The sequence below is a fragment of the Chiloscyllium plagiosum genome, unplaced genomic scaffold (assembly GCF_037043375.1).
Source record: "Chiloscyllium plagiosum isolate Xiang-an unplaced genomic scaffold, Cpla_swu_hap1 HiC_scaffold_27, whole genome shotgun sequence".
Taxonomy (NCBI): domain Eukaryota; kingdom Metazoa; phylum Chordata; class Chondrichthyes; order Orectolobiformes; family Hemiscylliidae; genus Chiloscyllium; species Chiloscyllium plagiosum.
In genome coordinates, this window is record NW_028270165.1 from 75,439,559 (window position 1) to 75,459,363 (window position 19,805).

Here is a 19,805-nt window from a genome sequence, read left to right on the forward strand (position 1 = left end):
CAGGTTCATAGCTCCTTGAAAGTGGTAGATAGGATAGTGAAGAAGGCGTTTGGTATGCTTTCCTTTATTGGTCAGAGTATGGAGTACAGGAGTTGGGAGGTCATGTTGCGGCTGTTCAGGACATTGGTTAGGCTACTGTTGGAATATTGCGTGCAATTCTGGTCTCCTTTCTATTGGAATCTTGAAAGGGTTCAGAAAAGATTTACAAGGATGTTGCCAGGGTTGGAGGATCTGAGCTATAGGGAGAGGTTGAATAGGCTGGGGCTGTTTTCCCTGGATCATCGGAGGCTGAGGGGTGAATCTATAGAGGTTTATAAAATCATGAGGGGCATGGATAGGATAAGTAGAGAAAGTCTTTTCTGGGTGATTCCAGAACTAGAGGGCATAGGTTTAGGGTGAGAGGGGAACGATTTAAAAAGGGTCAAAGGAGCAACTTTTTTACAGAAGCTGGAATGGAATTAGCTGCCAGAGGAAGTGGTGGAGGTTGGTATAATTACAACATTTAAAAGTCATCTGGACCGGTATACGAATAGGAAGCGTTTAGAGGGATATTGGCTAAGTGCTGGCAAATGGGATTAGTTTAGGTTGGGATATCTGGTCAGCATGGACGAGTTGGATGGAAGGGTGTGTTTCAGTGCTCTACATCTCTATGACTCTATGACTGTGAGTTCAATAAAAATCTGAAATTAAGACTCTAATGACCATGAATCCATTGTGATTGTCAGAAAGACTCTGAGATAATCTTCTGCACTGCCCATTACATCACTAATTTTTGTGTCATCTGCAAACTTACTAAGTATTCCTCCTATATTCTCATCCAACAATCCTCTTGCATCATCCTCTCTCTCTCTCCTAACATGTCAATTTCATATCCAATTGGCTAGCTCTCCCTGGATCCCATGTGATCTAACCTTGTGTCAATGTGTCCACTGAAGGTGTAAGCAATGTCAAGTCACATTCCTGAGATAACATAAGGTTTTATAAAACAAAGGTGACATCTTGCCTTAGACAATACATTAAGGGTGTGAGGTTAGAGTCTGTATGTATTCCAATCTTGAGTGAGACTGGTTCTATTTCCAAAGTAGGGATTTATAAAATGTCACATGAATTATAAAAAAGTTCACTGTCTACAGATGTGTGTGTTTTTTTTAACAAAGTAGAATGTGTCTGCAAATACAATTCTGCAAATGCAAATTCATCCCACGGACTTATGTGTGTTTGTGTGCGCACATAAGGAGAAAGAGAGAGAGAGAAAGAGTGTGATTGTGTGGTAATGTGACTTGAAAGAAATTCTGGAATTTAAATATTACTGAATCAAAACCTGCAACCTGTTCTAAAACATGAAAGATTTAACAGCAATCTAGGTTTGTTCAATATTTCTCATCAGTGTATGACACTATGAGCTTCTACTATGAGCTTCTACTGTGATTTTTAACTGTGTGCTCACAGATGAGGAAGTTTCAGTGAGTGTGAGGTTACAGTGAAACCCTGGGCTTTGTGTGAACACATGCCTTGGAGGAAAATGAAGGGAAGGGATTTGTTGCAAAGTGCCCTCCCCTCCTCCAGCTCCCTCAGCACGGGGGCAGCGCGAGGCCCTTTGTCCGGAACAGCCGCGGCTCCTATTGGCTGGCTCCCGACAGCTTGGCATTCGGACTGTCCAATAGACAGCGCTGGAGGACCGGAAGCGCTCTGGTCCTCCAGCCAATCAGAGCGTGTCTATTGTCTGAATGCGGAAGTTATTGCTGCTGCTGCTGCTGCTGCTGCAATAACATTCCTCCAGGAGACACCATCAGGGGGTTCTGTGTGTGTGGGCACTTCAGGCTCCAGTTCATCATCCAACCTGGAGGGACACAAGGACAACAGCACCGTGGAGAAGCCATGGCAGTGTGGGGACTGTGGGAAACGGTACAGGTCTCCATCTGACCTGGAAATTCATCGACGTGTTCACACCGGGGAGAGGCCTTTCACCTGCTCTGACTGTGGGAAGGGATTCACTTACTTATCCGGCCTTAAAACACACAAGCGAGTTCACACAGGGGTGTTGCCGTATACCTGCTCGGAGTGCGGGAAAGGATGCGTTTCAGCATACAGCCTACGGATCCACCAGCGGGTTCACACTGGGGAGAGGCCATTCTCCTGTTCTGAGTGTGGAGACATATTCAGCGATCCGTCCAGTATGCGGAGACACCGTCAGATACACACTGGGGAGAGGCCTTTCACCTGCTCTGAGTGCGGGAAGGGATTCACTCAGTTGGCCCCACTTTTGGTCCACCAGCGCATTCACACTGGCGAGAGACCATTCCCCTGCACCGTGTGTGGGAAAGGATTCAGGGATTCATCATCTGTGCTGAAACACCAGCGAATTCACACCGGGGAGAAGCCATTCACTTGCTCTGTGTGTGGGAGGGGATTTATCCAGTCATGCACATTGCGGAGACACCAGAGAGTTCATCAACGAAGACAGCAATTGGACTCTGCTATTCTTGCTGCTGAGAATCACGTCCAAGACTGAACCGTGGTCATTCGCACGGTGGGTGAAGTGGGAGGGTTTGTGTGATGTTTTATTGAAGTGAGTTTAATGCTCTCTCAGCCTGGGAGTGCACATTTCCTCTGAAATGATCCACAGAAGCTGATGAACAACATTTACTTTATCCTGGTTAAGAAACAGAGGTTGCCTATCACTGCAGGTAGATCTAAAGTTGACCCAGTTAGACCATGACATTGGGGAGCAGGGGTACACCATTCAGCCCATCGGGCCTGCCCCACTATTTAATACCATTGAGGCTGATCACATCCCAGCTTCAACTCTCCTTTCCTGCCTCCTTTCTATAACCCTTCAACCTGTTACAATCTGTCTATCACCTTAAGTTTACTGAATATCCTGGCACCCACAGCACTATTGGGGGAGTGAATTTCTCAGATTAAAAACTCTTTGAGGGAAGTAATTTCCCCTCATCTCTGATTGAAATCTGCTACCTCTTATCCTAATGCTACCTCTTATTGTAAAGTGCTGTAGGAATTGAAATATCTTACCGATGATGAGGAAATGAGTAATGGTGCGTAAACCGATGTTGTCCCATTTGCCAGTTTTGGGCCCGTATCTCTCCAAACCTTCCGATCCATGTACCTGTGGAAATGGCTGTTAAATGTTGTAATTGTAGCTGCCTCCACCATTTCCTCTGGCGGCTTGTTCCATACACGCACCACCCTTTGCATGAAAAAGCTGGACCTCGGATCCCTTTTAAGTCTTTCCCCTCTCACTGAAAACCCATGGTCATCATTTTGGACTGCCCCTACGCTGGGGAAAATGTCTTCACTAATCACCTTATGTCTGCCCGTCATAATTTTGTGGACCTCAGCAAAGGTCATCCCTTGTCCTCTGATGCTCCGTGGAAATAAGTCCCAGTTTGTCCAGCCTGTCCTTGTAAGTCAAATCCTCTATAGCATTCATCTAAACCTTTGTTGCACAATTTGCAGTTTAATGATAGCCTTCCTCTAACAGTGTGACCAGAAGTGCACGCAGCTATGCTCTTACCATTGTCATTTGCAGCATTAACGTGATTTGCCAACTTTTATACTCAGTGCTGTCACCAATGTGGGTAAGCGTACCAAACGCTATCTTCACCACGTTGTCTACCTATGACACCACGTTCAAGGAACTAATTACCTGCACCCCTAGTCTCTCGGTTTGACAACACTCAGGACCGGTTTAAGCCTCGCCTTGGTTTGTCTTAGCGAAATGCAACACCTCGCATCTGTCTAAATTAACCTCTATTTGCCATTCCTCAATCCAACTGATCCTGATCCTGTAGTAGTATCAAATATCCTTTTTTACCTTAAATCATTTCAGCAATTTTGGGAATATTAACCATTCCCATTATCATCGCATCCAATGCATTTATATAAATGACAAGTAATCATGTTGAGGTGAGTGGTGCTGGAAAAGCACAGCTGGTCAGTCAGCATCCGAGGAGCAGGAGAATCGACATTTTGGGCATAGGCCCTTCATCAGGAATCGAGTCAGTGTACCTTGAACTGATACTTCGGGCACAGGTGACTCACAGGCCTGCAGTCTGAATACATATCCTTTCCCACCACCCTCTATCTCCTACCATCAAGCCAATTTTGTATCCCATTGTCTAGCTCTCCTTGGATTCCATGTGATCGAATCTTGTGTCAATGTGTCGACTGAGGGGGCAAAAGAGTTCCAATCCAGATTGTTAAGGGTTAAATGTGCATGGCAATAAGTAATTGAAGGGGAAATACTTGAAAAACAGGCTTCAGGTAAACACAGACTGTTCTGGTTGGAAGGTAACTGCAATGACCTTGGCTGGTCTTGGGGACAGACTGTCGAGCAAAGGCACAGAGACACACCCACCTGTTTGTGTACAAAGGAATGAATGGGAAAGGTACTCAGAGACTGCAATACAGCACATAATATCTGAGTTAGAATAGTATTAATATTGGGAACATTTCCCAACCCAAGAGACTTTCACTATCAGACTCGGGTTCGAGAGACCAGTTTGTGAGAACGAAAATAGAGCTCTAAGTGACAGCCGTCACCCAGGACACCCTGATGTGACGACAAGGCAGTGAGACTCACTTGTTGACTGTATCGAACATCTTTTAAACTAATAGAGTCCCTCATTAGTTTCCATGTACCTAAAGTAGATTCAGTGAATAAATGTGCTTTGTACTGGAGTGCATATATCTGCTTGTATTCATTTTGATCACACCTTAAAGAACCCATTAGGTCCTTTCATTCAAATGGCCTGTGCAATCCTTCTTGGAAATTCATCTCACTCATTCCAGGGATCTGTCTTGGTTGCTGCTTCCTGCTCTTGAAAGGTTAATCAGTTTTGCTTCGGTTTTCTGGCCTGCTGTCACTGGTCCATCACTGACTTCTCAATTCCCTTCCATTTCTGTTGATGGGCTGGCAGCTAAATTCCAATACAGATCCATCGACTCCCACAGTTACCTGGACTGTACATGCTCAGTCATTGCTTCTACCAGTATCTCTACCTCTCCCACTTTTCACCATACCAACTCCAAAATGACTAGTTTCCTCAGCCATGTGTTTGACAGGATCTTTAGCCATGTCTGACCTATCTTTCACACGTTTGCCCTGATCCCTTCCCGAAACGATACGGTTTCCACAGCCTATCCTCACTGAATTTGTGTACTAACTGAATGTATTCAGTAGAAATCTTTGTATCACATTGCGACTAGGCTGCAATAGAGGTGTGGGTGAATCGTGAGTCGTCATTGAGTTGTATTTAGTGCTTTGTTAGAACCAAAAGTCCCTTCCAAACTTGTAGATGGCATTCATGCAGAATTTGTCACGGGTGGACAGTGATTATGGCAGGGAGTTGAGATGGCATTCTTGGGAGGCGGTGGGGAGATTCAATTTAACCCCAGAATGTGAACAGAGAGTGTTGTGCTCACAGATGTTGGCCGGATGAGGAAGTTTCAGTGAGTGTGAGGTTACAGTGAAACCCTGGGCTTTGTGTGAACACATGCCTTGGAGGAAAATGAAGGGAAGGGATTTGTTGCAAAGTGCCCTCCCCTCCTCCAGCTCCCTCAGCACGGGGGCAGCGCGAGGCCCTTTGTCCGGAACAGCCGCGGCTCCTATTGGCTGGCTCCCGACAGCTCGGCATTCGGACTGTCCAATAGACAGCTCTGGAGGACCGGAAGCGCTCTGGTCCTCCAGCCAATCAGAGCGTGTCTATTGTCTGAATGCGGAAGTTATTGCTGCTGCTGCTGCAATAACATTCCTCCAGGAGACACCATCAGGGGGTTCTGTGTGTGTGGGCACTTCAGGCTCCAGTTCATCATCCAACCTGGAGGGACACAAGGACAACAGCACCGTGGAGAAGCCATGGCAGTGTGGGGACTGTGGGAAACGGTACAGGTCTCCATCTGAGCTGGAGAGTCATCGACGTGTTCACACCGGGGAGAGGCCGTTCACCTGCTCCGTCTGCGGGAAAGAACTCAGTCACTTTTCCAGTCTTCAGAAGCACACGCAAACTCACACAGGGGTCTTGCCTTTCACCTGCACAGAGTGCGGGAAGGGATGCCATTCATCAGACAGCCTGCTGACCCACCAGCGCGTTCACACGCGGAGAGGCTGTTCACCTGCTCCGAGTGTGGAGAGATATTCTGCGATCCATCCAGCATGCGGAGACACCGGCAGATTTTTTTTATTTCAAAATATACTTTATTCATAGAAATAAATCTTTGGTACCTGTACAATTGGTCATGCCATTCATATATATACATTGCATGTCTTTACATTGAGACAGATTGAGTTAATCGTATTTACAGTTCTGTATATTAACCATCCAGTCTCTTGGTATTTAGCTGCGGCGTCAGCGGAACCCAACTACTGAGTGGGCCCCCTGTTATACGATAGCAAAGGAACCTTCTTTAACCCTCAGTTTTATGGGGTTACCCTTGTCCATTTGACTGTCCATGTCTCTGGGGTGGCTGTCTGCATCCCCATGGTGAAGGTGAACTGCTGGCCCTTGCAGGGCTGAGGTAGCTGTCCAGCTCCTCACTGGGGTCATTTACCCCCTCTGGTGTCATTGAGCCAAGGCAAGGTTCCGCACCGTCCAGTTCTGTGTCTGACAGTGGGGCTGTCAGAGGATCACAGCTCTGCGCGGCCCGTGTCACAGTGGTTAGCACTGCTGTCTCACAGTGCCAGAGACCTGGGTTCAATTCCCGCCTCAGGTGATTGACTGGGTGGAGTTTGCGTGGGTTTCCTCCGGGTGCTCCGGTTTCCTCCCACAGTCCAAAGATGTGCAGGTCAGGTGAAGTGGCCATGCTAAATTGCCCGTAGTGTTAGGTAAGGGGTAAATGTAGGGGTAGGGGTATGGGTGGTTGTGCTTCGGTGGGGCGATGTGGACTTGTTGGGCTGAAGAGCCTGTTTCCACACTGTAAGTAATCTAGTCTTTGTAGCTGTGGGGCAGTGGGTACCCCTTGGTTCTCACTGGTGGAGGGTGGACTTCGGGGGGTCCGTTGTTTCCTGGTTGGGAGTAAATGCCCTCCTCTTCACCTACAGTGCTCTGTCTCTTTTTCTGGTGATGACCCTCCTTGCGCCCGTCTTCACCATCCGAAGAGCTGACTGTGCCTTCCTCATGCAGCTGCCATTTTCCCCCTTTGCTGGGAGGCTTTGGGGGCCTGGCCGGATTTTCTCTTCCTGTTTATAACCGGTATCCACTCCTCTGCCTGCTCGATTACCTCCTCCTCCTCCTCCATTGCTTCCATCTGCCCAGCTAGAGCTCGGATTAGCTGCTGTGTCTCTCCGCTGGCTGCCCCCTCCTCCACTCCAGCCTGTTCTTCTTTCTGGGTGCCACCAGACTCTGTTTCCCTGCTGTCTGGGTGGACCTTGCTGGTCTTTGGGGGTCCACGGCTCGCATTGCCACCTCTGGCCATCTGTGCGTAAGTCGGGCCCCCCCCGTCTTGGGCAGGTCTTGTACACGTGGCCCGCCTCTCCGCACAGGTTGCAGCTCCTTTCTTCCTGACAGTCCTTAGTCAGGTGACCCTCCTGTTTGCAGTTCCTGCAGATGGTCACCTTACAATCCGCCATCACATGTCCCGACTTCCCGCAGGTTCTGCACACTTTCGGCTGCCCTGCATATGTCAGGTAGCCTCTGTTCCCTCCAATTGCGAAGCTCGAGGGTGGGTGAAGAATGTTCCCATTGCCAGCGACCCTCAGGGTTACCCTGACCTGCCATTTGCTGGTCCAGATCCTAAAAGGATCGACACATCGGTACTCTCTCCCTCGACCTGGAAATACCTTCTCAGGAACGTCAGGACATCAGTTGCTGGCACGTAGGGGTTGTACATGTGGATCGTAACAACCCTGCTCCTCTGTGCAGGAAGCACACACAACGGGACCGCCGACAAGATGGAGAACAGCGGCTCCCCTTGCTTCTCCTTGAAGACCTTCAGGAGCTGCTCACATTAGATTAGATTAGATTACTTTAGATTACTTTACAGTGTGGAAACAGGCCCTTCGGCCCAACAAGTCCACACCGACCCGCCGAAGCGCAACCCACCCATACCCCTACATTTACCACTTATCTAACACTACGGACGATTTAGCATGGCCAATTCACCTGACCCTGCACATCTTTGGACTGTGGGAGGAAACCGGAGCACCCGGAGGAAACCCACGCAGACACGGGGAGAATGTGCAAACTCCACACAGCCTGAGGCGGGAATTGAACCCGGGTCTCTGGCGCTGTGAGGCAGCAGTGCTAACCACTGTGCCACCGTGCCGCCCACATTGCTTCACGCTCCTGAAGGTGACATCGAAGTAGCCTGCCCCAGGGAAATCCTGCAGGCAGTACATGTCCGCTGCGGCGAACCCACAGCATCCCAACAGTACCTTCTTGATGAACAGGGTCCGATTGACTGGTGTATGCACACGCGGGAGAGGCCATTCACCTGCTCTGTGTGTGGGAAGGGATTTACTCAATCCTCTGGCCTCAGGATACACCAGCAACATCACACTGGGGAGAGGCGGTTCACTTGCTCTGAGTGTGGGAAGGGATTCACTCAGTTGGCCTGACTGTTGGTCCACCAGCACATCCACACCGGAGAGGGACCATTCCCCTGCACAGTGTGTGGGAAAGCATTCAGGGATTCATCGAATCTGCTGAAACACCAGCGAATTCACACCGGGGAGAAGCCATTCACCTGCTCTGTGTGTGGGAGGGGATTTATCCAGTCAAGCAAACTGCGGAGACACCAGAGAGTTCATCAGTGAAGACTGCATTTGGATTCTGCTGTTCATTGCTGCTGAATATCACATAGAACATTCCAGCACAGTACAGGCCCTTCGGCCCACAATGTTGCACCGACCTGTCGTACCAATCTGAAGCCCATCTAACCTACACTACGTCCGTATGTTTGTCCAATGACCACTTAAATGCACTTAAAGTTGGCGAATCTACTACCGTTGCAGGCAAAGCATTCCATACCATTACTACTCTCTGAGTAAAGGACTGAACCCTGTTCATTCGGACAGTGGGTGAAGTGGGAGAGTTAGTGGGATTTCTTGTTTCAGTGAGGCTGACGCTCTCGCAGCCTGGGACTGCAAATTCTCCACAGAAGCTGATGAACAACATTTACTTTCTCCTGGTTAGGAAACAGAGGTTGCCTCCCACTGCAGGTAGATCTAAAATCGACCCAGTGAGACCATGACATCGAGGAGCAGGAGTACACCATTCAGCCCATCGAGACTGCCCCACCATTTAATACCATCGAGGCTGATCACATCCCAGCTTCAACTCCCCTTTCCTGCCTCCTCTCCATAACCCTTTAACCCTATACTGATTAAACATCTATCTATCTCCTCCTTAAATGTACTCCATGTCCTGTCATCCACAGCACTCTGGGGGAGTGAATTTCACCAATTAATGACCCTTTGTGGGAAGTAATTTCTCAACATCTCTGTTTGAAACTACTATCCCTTATCCTGAGATCGCTCATTCTAAATTGCCCCACAAGATGAAATAGCATTCCGATGCTGAGTAGATGAGTAAAGACGGTGAGGAGAGTGATATAGTCCCATTTCCCAGCATTTGGCCCATATCCCTCTTACACTTTCCAATCCACATACATATCGGAATGCGTTTTTTAAGTGTTGTAATTGTACCCTCCTCCACCAGTTCCTTTAGCAGCACGTTTCATACAAACACCATCCTCTGCCCCTTAGGTCCCTTTTAAATCTTTCCTCTCTCTCCTTAAATCTACAGCCAAGTGTGTGGTGCTGGAAAAGCACAGCAGATCAGGCAGCATCCAAGGAGCAGGAAAATCGACGTTTCGGGAAAAAGCCCTTCATCAGGAATGAGGCTGGGAGCCTCGGGGCGTGGAGAGATAAATGGAATGTGGGTGGAGCTGGGGGGAAGGTAGCTGAGAGTGCAATAGGTGGATGGAAATGGGAGGTACAGGTGATAGGTAGGGCAGGAAGGTGGAGCGGATAGGTGGGAAGGAAGATTGACAGATGGGACAGGTCATGAGGACGGTGCTGAGTTGGAGGGTTGGATCTGGGGTAAAGTGGGGGAGGGGAAATGAGGAAACTGTTGGAATCCACATCGATGCCCTGGGGTTGGAGAGTCCCGAGGTGGAAGATGATACGTTATTCCTCCAGGTGTCGGTTAGTGAGGGTGTGGCGATGGAGGAGGCCCAGAACCTGCATGTCCTCGGCAGAGTGGGAGGGGGAGTTGAAATGTTGGGCCACAGGGCGGTGTGGTTGATTGGTGTGGGTGTCCCAGAGACGTTCCCTGAAATGCTCTGCAAGGAGGCGTCCAGTCTCCCCAATGTAGAGGAGACTGCATCGGGAGCAACAGATACAGTACATGTGGAAATGCAGATGAAACTTTGATGGGTGTGGAAGGCTCCTTTGGGGCCTTGGATGGAGGTGAGGGAGGAGGTGTGGGCACAGGTTTTGCAATTCCTGTGGTGGCAGGAGAAGGTACCAGGAAAGGAGGGTGGGTTACTGGGGGGTGTGGACCTGACCAGGTGGTCGTGGAGAGCACGGTCTTTATGGAAAGCGGATAGAGATGGGGAGGGAAATATATCCCTGGTGGTGGGGTCTGTTTATAGGTGGCAGAAATGGCGGAGGATGATGCGATGTATACAGAGATTGATGGGGTGGAAGGTGAAGTCTGGGGGGGTTCTGTGCTTGTTGCGGTTGGAGGGGTGGGGTTCCAGGGCAGAGGTGCGGGATGTGGATGAGATGTGCTGGAGGGCATCATCGAACACGTGGGGAGGGGAAATTGCGGTCTTTAAAGAAGGAGTCCATCTGGTGCGTTCTGTGGTAGAACTGGTCCTCCTGGGAGCAGATGCGGCGAAGGCAAAGGAATTGGGAATAAGGGATCGCATTTTTGCAGGAGGAAGGGTGGGAGGAGGTAGCTGTGGAAGTCAGTGGTCTTAAATCTACGGCCTCTAGTTTTGGACTCCCATAACCGAGGGAATGAAACTTGGCAATTCACCTTATCTTTGCCCTGCCATGATTTTTATAAACCTCTACAAGGTCACCCCTCAGCCTCTGGTTCTCCAGGGAAGATTGTCTCAGTCTGTCCAGCCTTCTAACTCAAATCCTCCTGCCTCAGGAGCATCCTTGTTAATCTTCACTGAACGCTGTGGCCATACCAATGTGTTGTGCAGCCGTAACATTCTGTCCCAATTCCAATACGCGATTCTCTGAACAATGAGAGGAAGCGTACCAAACGCCTTCTTCACCACCCTGTCTACCTGCAACGCCACTGTCAAGGAACTTTGTACCTGCAACCCTAGTCTCTCTGTTTAACAACACCCTCCACCTGTGTAAGTCCTGCCTTGGTGTGTCTGAGCAAAATGCAACACCTTACATTTCTTTTAATTAAACTCTATTTGCCATTCCTCGGCTCAGCTGATCAAGGTCCTATTGTACTCTCAGATCGCCTTAAACTATATCAGCAATTTTGGTGTCACCAACGAACCTACTAACCATTGCTGCTATTGTCTCATCCAAAGCGTTTATATAAATGACAAATAACAGTTGATCTGGAACTGAACCTTGCTGGTCACAGGTCTCCAGTCTGAATACCAATCCTCTACCACCACCCTCTGTCTCCTACTGTCAAGCCAATTTCCTATCCCATTGGCTAACTGTCCATGGATTTTTACATAATGGAACCTTGAGTAAATGTATTTACTGAGGGGGCAAAATATCTCCAACCCAGATTGTTAAGGGTTAATTGTGTATGGCAATAAGCAATTGAAGGGGGAATACGTGATAAAAGGCTTCAGGTAAACACAGGCCGTTCTGGTTGGAAGGTAGCTTCAATGACCTTGGCTGGTTTTGGGTACAGACTACCTGTCAAACGTACAGAGACACACCCACCTGTTTGTGCACAAAGGAATGAGTGGGAAAAGTACTCAGGGACTGCAGTCATATCCGAGTCAGAACAGTATTAACATTGGGGACTTCACCCAGTTGGAGAGACATTCACCCTCTGACTGGGTTTTGAGAGACCAGATCGTGGAAACGGAAATAGAGCTCCAAGTGACAGCTGTCACCCAGGGGACCCAGATATGAAGCCAACGCAGTGAGACTCACTTGTTGACTGTATCAAAAGTCTTTTAAGCTAACAGAGCCATTCATTACTTTGCATGTACATCAAGGATATTAAGTGAATAAAGTTGCTTTGTGTTGAAGCGCACATTTCTGTTTGTATTCATTTTGATCAGGGAGCAATATCAACATCTTTGAGAGAGACCTAGACCAACCTTTCCAGAGTCTGCCCCCTCTCCTTGGATTCACTCCCTTTCCCTCCAGCTCCTGCACATGAACAGTTTAACCCCAGAATGTGAACAGAGAGTGTTGTGCTCACAGATGAGGAAGTTTCAGTGAGTGTGAGGTTACAGTGAAACCCTGGGCTTTGTGTGAACACATGCCTTGGAGGAAAATGAAGGGAAGGGATTTGTTGCAAAGTGCCCTCCCCTCCTCCAGCTCCCTCAGCACGGGGGCAGCGCGAGGCCCTTTGTCCGGAACAGCCGCGGCTCCTATTGGCTGGCGCCGGACAGCTCGGCATGTGGACTGTCCAATAGACAGCGCTGGAGGACCGGAAGCGCTCTGGTCCTCCAGCCAATCAGAGCGTGTCTATTGTCTGAATGCGGAAGTTATTGCTGCTGCTGCTGCTGCAATAACATTCCTCCAGGAGACACCATCAGGGGGTTCTGTGTGTGTGGGCACTTCAGGCTCCAGTTCATCATCCAACCTGGAGGGACACAAGGACAACAGCACCGTGGAGAAGCCATGGCAGTGTGGGGACTGTGGGAAACGGTACAGGTCTCCGTCTGAGCTGGAGATTCATCGACGTGTCCACACCGGGGAGAGGCCACACATCTGCATAGACTGTGGGAAGGGATTCGCTCATTCGTCTGGCCTTTTGAGACACCGGCGAGTTCACACCGGGGAGAGGCCGTTCACCTGCTCAGACTGTGGGAAAGAATTCAGTCACTTTTCCAGCCTTCAGAAGCACACGCAAACTCACACAGGAGTCTTGCCTTTAACCTGCACGGAGTGCGGGAAGGGATTCAGTTCGTCATACAACCTGCGGCTCCACCAGCGGGTTCACACCGGGGAGAGGCCATTCTCCTGCTCTGACTGTGGGAAAGAATTCAGTCACTCATCCGGCCTGCAAAGACACAAGCTCATTCACACAGGGGTCTTGCCGTTCACCTGTTCAGTGTGTGGGAAGGGATGCAGTTCATCAGATAGCCTGCGGATCCACCAGCACATTCACACCGGGGAGAGGCCATTCTCCTGCTCCGAGTGTGGAGAGATATTCAGCGATCCATCCAGCATGCGGAGACACCGGCGGGTGCACACCCGGGAGAGGCCGTTCACCTGCTCTGAGTGCGGGAAGGGATTCACTCAATCCACTGGCCTCAGGATACACCAGCAACTTCACACCGGGGAGAGACGGTTCACCTGCTCTGACTGTGGGAAGGGATTTAATCAGTTGGCCCACCTGTTGGTCCACCAGCGCATTCACACCGGGGAGCGACCATTCCCCTGCACCGTGTGTGGGAAAGCATTCAGGGATTCATCCGCTGTGCTCAAACACCAGCGAATTCACACCGGGGAGAAGCCATTCACCTGCTTTGTGTGTGGGAGGGGATTTATCCAGTCAAGCAAACTGCGGAGACACCAGAGAGTTCATCAGTGAAGACAGCAGTTGAATCCTGCTGTTCTTGCTGCTGAGAATCACGTCCAGGACTGGACCAGTGGGTGAAGTGGGAGTGTCAGGGGGCTTTATATTCCAGTGGGGCTGATGCTCTCTCAGCCTGGGAGTGCACATTTCCTCTGAAATGATCCACAGAAGCTGATGAACAACGTTTACTTTCTCCTGGTTAGGAAACAGAGGTTGCCTCCCACTGCAGGTAGATCTAAAGTCGACCCAGTGAGACCATGACATCGGGGAGCAGGGGTACACCATTCAGCCCATCGAGCCTGCCCCACCATTTTGTTCCATCGAGGCTGATTGCATCCCGGCTTCAACTCCCCTTTCCTGCCTCCTCTCCATAACCCTTCTACCCTATATTGATTAAACATCTATCTCCTCTTTAAGTTTATTCCATGTCCTGTTGTCCACAGCACTCTGGGGGAAGGAATTTCACAGATTAATACTGCTTTGAGGGAAGTAATTTCTCCACATCTCTGTTTGAAATCTGCTATCCCTCATCCTAACACTATGACCTCTTATTCTAAATTGCTGTAGGAAGTGAACTATTTCTCCAATGATGAGAAAATGAGTAAAGGTGATGCGTAAGCTGATGTTGTTCCATTTGCCAGTATTGGGCCCATATCTCTCTGATCCATGTCAAAATGTCTGTTCAATGTTGTAATTACAGTCACCTCCACCACTTTGTCTGGCACTCGTTCCATACACGCACCACCCTCTGCGAAAAGGCTGCCAGTCAGATCACTTTTAAATCTTTCCCCTCTCACCATAAACTGATGCCCTCTCGTTTTGGACTGCCCCTACCCTGAGAAAAGGCCTTTGCTATTCATCTTATGTATGCCCATCATAATTTTATGATCATCTACAAGGTCACCCTTTAGCCTCTGATGCTGCCGGGAAATAAGTCCCAGTCTGTCCAGCCTGTCCTTATAACTCAAACCCTTCAGCATCAGTAACATCCTTCTAAATCTTTATCACACAATTGGCAGTTTAATAATAGTCTTCCTCTAACAGTGTGTCCAGAATTGAGCACAGTTCTCCAACTGTGGCCTTACCATTGTCTTATGCAGCCTTTACATGACATTCCTAAACTCAGTGCACTGACCAATGAGAGCAAGTATACCAAATACATCCTTCACCACTTTGTCTACATGGGACGCCACTTTCAAGGAACTATGTACCTGCACCCCTCGACTCTCTGCTTGACAACACTCCCTACCTCTGTAAGTCCTGCCTTGGTTTGTCTTCACAAAATGAAGTATGTTGCATTTGTGTAAATTAAACCCCATTTGCCATTCCTCAGCCTAGCTGATCAAGGATCCTGTTACTAAGCAATTGAAGGGGAATATGTGAAAAACAGGCTTCAGATAAACACAGGCCGTTCTGGTTGGAAGGTAACTGCAATGACCTTGGCTGGTCTTGGGAACAGACTGTCGTGCAAAGGCACAGAGATACTGGGACCTCTTTGTGCAGAAAGGAATGAGTGGGAAAGGTACTCGGAGACTGCAATACAGCATGTCATATCTGAGTCAGAATCGTATTGATGTTGGGGACTTTTCCCAGCTTGAGAGACATTCCCTATCGGACTGGGGTTTGAAAGACCAGATCGTGGGAACGGAAATAGCTCCGAGTGTCAGCCATCACCCAGGAGACCCCGATGTGACGACAAGGCAGTGAGACTCACTTGTCGACTGTATCAAAAGTCTTTTAAGCTAATAATGCTACTCATTAATTTGCATGTACCTACAGTAGATTAAGTGAATAAATTTGCTTTGTATTAGAACACTCATTTCTTCTCGTATTCATTTTGAGCAGACCTTAAACAACCCATTCAATCATTTCAGCTGAACATTGCCAGTGGCCCATGCAATCCATCCTGGAAATTCATCTCACCCGTTCCATGCATCAGTCTGCTTCCTGCTGACCCCCAGAATTTGAAAAGTTAATCAGTTTTGCTTCGGATTTCTGTCCTGCTGTCACTATCACCCGGTCCATCACTGACTTCTCGATTCCCTTTCTCAACATCTCTGTATATAAATTTCTGATGATGGGCTGGCCACCAAATTCCGCTACAGATCCATCGACACCCACGGTTACTTGGACTGTATATGCTCCCTCCCTGCTGCTTGTAGAGATTCCATTGTATTCTCCCAGTTTCTCCATCTCTACCACTTTCACCAGGTTAAAAATAGCACACCAGGTTATAGCTGAAAAATGTGTTGCTGGAAAAGCGCAGCAGGTCAGGCAGCATCCAAGGAGCAGGAGAATCGCGTTTCGGGCATAAGCCCTTCTTCAGGAATCACCCGCTGAAGAAGCAGCACTCCGAAAGCTAGTGCTTCCAAATAAACCTGTTGAATTATAATTTGGTGTTGTGTGATTTTTAACTTTGTTTACCCTGTCCAACACTGGTTACTCCAAATCATGACTTTTCACCAGAACACCTCTGAAAAGACAGGTGCCCTCAGCCTTGCATTTCCCCTTCTGTTGTGTTTGACAGGATCTTTCACTGTGTCTGATCTATCTCCTACATGTTTGCCCTGATCCCTTCCTCTCTCTTCCAGATATTAGCGCAGCTGCTTCATGGTGCCAGGGACTTGGGTTCGATTCCAGCCTTGGGCGACTGTCTGTGTGGAGTTTGTCCATTCTCCCTGTGTCTGTGTGGGTTTCCTCCCACAATCCAAAGATGTGCAGATTAGGTGAATTGGGTATGCTAAGTTGCCCATAGTGTTAGGTTAAGTGTATTAAACAGGGGTAAATGTAGAGTAATAGGGTCTGGGTGAGTTATTCTTCAGCAAGTTGGTGTGGACTTGCTGGGCTGAAGGGCCTGTTTCCACACTGTAGGGATTCTATATATAATTCAATATATTTCACAGTGTCTGACCTATGTCCTATGCTTCTGCCTTGATCCCTTCCCCTCCCAGAATGATAGGGTTTCCACAGCCTGTCCTTGTTAAATTTGTATACAAACTGAATATATTCAGTACAAATCTTCCTTATACATGACGACTAGGCCACGACAGAGGTTAGAATGAATAATGAGCCTCAATTGCATTTAGCATTCAAAGCATTTTGTCCTTTGAATTAGAATTGCTACAGTGTGGAAACAACTAGGTAAAAACAATGACTGCAGATTCTGGAAACCAGATTCTGGATCAGTGGTGCTGGAAGAGCACAGCAGTTCAGGCAGCACCCGACGAGCAGCAAAACCGACGTTTCGTGCAAAAGCCCTTCATCAGGAATACAGGCCTCTTGCAAGGATGCCTGCCTTGAAGAAGTTTTCCTCCTCTCTCTACAAGAATGCACCTAATCTACATATCCATGAAGGCTATGGGCAATTTCGCCTGGCCAGTTCACCTAGCCTGTACATCTTTGGATTGTGGGAGGAAACTGGAGCACCAGTTGTGTGCTAACTCCACACAGACGGTCACCCGAGGAGGAATTGAACCTGGCTTCCTAGCGCTGTAACCACTGAGCCACTGCACATGGTAGAGCCAAACTTCTCTTCCAAACTTGTAGATGGTGTTCTTGTGGAATTTGTCAAGGGTGGGCAGAGAGTACAGCAGGGAGTTGAGGTGGCATTGTTGGGCAGGGGTTAGAGCAACAGTTTAACCCCAGAACGGGAACAGAGAGTGTTGTGCTCACAGATGAGGAAGTTTCAGTGAGTGTGAGGTTACAGTGAAACCCTGGGCTTTGTGTGAACACATGCCTTGGAGGAAAATGAAGGGAAGGGATTTGTTGCAAAGTGCCCTCCCCTCCTCCAGCTCCCTCAGCACGGGGGCAGCGCGAGGGCCTTTGTCCGGAACAGCCGCGGCTCCTATTGGCTGGCTCCGGGCAGCTCGGCATGCGGACTGTCCAATAGACAGCGCTGGAGGACCGGAAGCACATGGTCCTCCAGCCAATCGGAGCACCCCTGTTGGCTGAATGCGGAAGTTATTGCTGCTGCTGCTGCAATAACATTCCTCCAGGAGACACCATCAGGGGGTTCTGTGTGTGTGGGCACTTCAGGCTCCAGTTCATCATCCAACCTGGAGGGACACAAGGACAACAGCACCGTGGAGAAGCCATGGCAGTGTGGGGACTGTGGGAAACGGTACAGGTATCCATCTGAGCTGGAGATTCATCGACGTGTTCACACCGGGGAGAGGCCGTTCACCTGCTCTGACTGCGGGGAGGGATTCACTCAGTTGGCCCGACTGTTTGTCCACCAGCGCATTCACACCGGGGAGCGACCATTCCCCTGCACCGTGTGTGGGAAAGGATTCAGGGATTCATCTGCTGTGCTCAAACACCAGCGAATTCACACCGGGGAGAAGCCATTCACTTGTTATATGTGTGGGAGGACATTTAACCAGTCGTGCACAATGTGGAGACACCAGAGAGTTCATCAGTGAAGGCTGCAATTGGATTTTGCTGTCCTTGCTGCTGAGAATCACATCCAGGACTGAACCATGTTCATTCGGACAGTGGGTGAAGTGGGAGGGTCAGAGGGGCTGATGCTCTCTCAGCCTGGGAGTGCAGATTTCCTCAGAAATGATCCACAGAAGCTGATGAACAACATTTATTTTCTCCTGGTTAGGAAACAGAGGTTGCCTCCCACTGCAGGTAGATCTAAAGTCAACACATTTAGAACATGACTTCGGGGAGCAGGAGCCTGCTCCACCATTTAATACCATCGAGGTTGCACTGGTGGCTTGGTGGGTCAGCGGTTAGCACTGCTGCCTCAGAGTGCCAGGGACCCAGGTTTGATTCCAGCCTCGGGTGCATGTCTGTGTGGAATTTGCACATTCTCCCCGTGTCTGCGTGGGTTTCCTCTGGGTGTTTCGGTTTTCTCCCAATCCAAAGATGTGCAAGTTAAGTGAATTGGCCTTCCTAAATTGTCCATAGTGTGCAAAGATGTGTAGGCTAGGTGCATTAGTCAGGGGTAAATGTAGAGTAATAGGGTTGAGGAATGGGTCTGGGTGGGTTACTCATCATAGGGTTGGTGTGGACTTGTTGGCTGAGGGTCCTGTTTCCACACTGTAGGGATTCTATGACTCTGTGATCGCATCTTGGCTTCAATTCAACTTTCTTGCCTATTCTCCATAACCCTTCAACCTGTTCCTGATTAAAAATCTATCTATCACTTCCTTATGTTTTCTCCATGTCCTGTCATCCACAGCACTCTGGGGAGTGAATTTCACAGGTTAATGCTGCATTGAGGGAAGTAATTTCCCTACATCTCCGTTTGAAATCTGCTATCCCTCGTCCTCTTTTTCTAAGTTGTCGTAGGAATTGAAATATCTTTCCTATAATGAGGAAATGAGTAAAGGTGATGCGTAGACTGATGTTGTCCTATTTGCCAGTATTTGGCCCATGTCCGCCTAAACCTTCTAATCCCTGTACCTTCTAATCCATGTTGTAATTGTAGCCGCCTCCACCACTTTTTCTGCCAGCTTGTTCCATATACGCACCACTCTTTGCTTTAAAAGCTGCCCCTCAGTTCCCTTTTAAATCGTTCCCCTCTCACCTTAAACCTATGGCCTCTTGTTTTGGACTGACCCTACCCTGGGGAAAAGACCTTTGCTATTCACCTTTATGTTTCCCCTGTAATAATTTTATGATCCTGTACTAGCTCACCCCTTGGCCTCTGATGCCCAAGGGAAATAAGTCCCAGTCTGTCCAACCTGTCCTTATAAGTCAAACCCTCCAGCCTCAGTAACATCCTTGTAAACCTTTCTTGCACAATTTGCAGATTAATGATAGCCTTCCTCTAACGGTGTGACCAGAATTGCACGCAGTGCTCCAACTGTGGCCTCACCATTGTCTTGTGCAGCCTTAACATGACATGCCAAGTCTTACATGCAACGCTCTCACCAATGAGGTCAAGTGTACCAAACATTATTTTCACCACCTTGTCTACCTGTGATGTCACTTTCAAGCAACTACGTACCTGCACCCCTAGTCTCTCTGTTTGACAACACTCCCTATCTGTTTAAGAGCTGCCTTAGCAAAATGCAACACCCTACATTTATCCAAATTAAACTCCATTTGCCATTCCTTGGCCCAGCTGATCAAGATACTGTG

General features: G+C 48.7%; 2 protein-coding genes across 2 annotated transcripts; both read left to right on the forward strand.

Moving 5' to 3' along the window:
• The first annotated feature begins 1,493 nt into the window (after positions 1-1,493).
• Positions 1,494-4,701, forward strand: LOC148144596 (uncharacterized). Its single transcript, XM_087974921.1, has one exon. The coding sequence runs from the start codon at positions 1,508-1,510 to the stop codon at positions 2,510-2,512; it is 1,005 nt and encodes a 334-aa protein (XP_087831047.1). The 5' UTR covers positions 1,494-1,507; the 3' UTR covers positions 2,513-4,701.
• Positions 4,702-12,381: 7,680 nt separating this feature from the next.
• On the forward strand, positions 12,382-16,097 carry LOC122548167 (uncharacterized). The gene has a single exon (XM_043686719.2). The coding sequence runs from the start codon at positions 12,447-12,449 to the stop codon at positions 13,725-13,727; it is 1,281 nt and encodes a 426-aa protein (XP_043542654.2). The 5' UTR covers positions 12,382-12,446; the 3' UTR covers positions 13,728-16,097.
• The last annotated feature ends 3,708 nt before the right edge of the window (positions 16,098-19,805 follow it).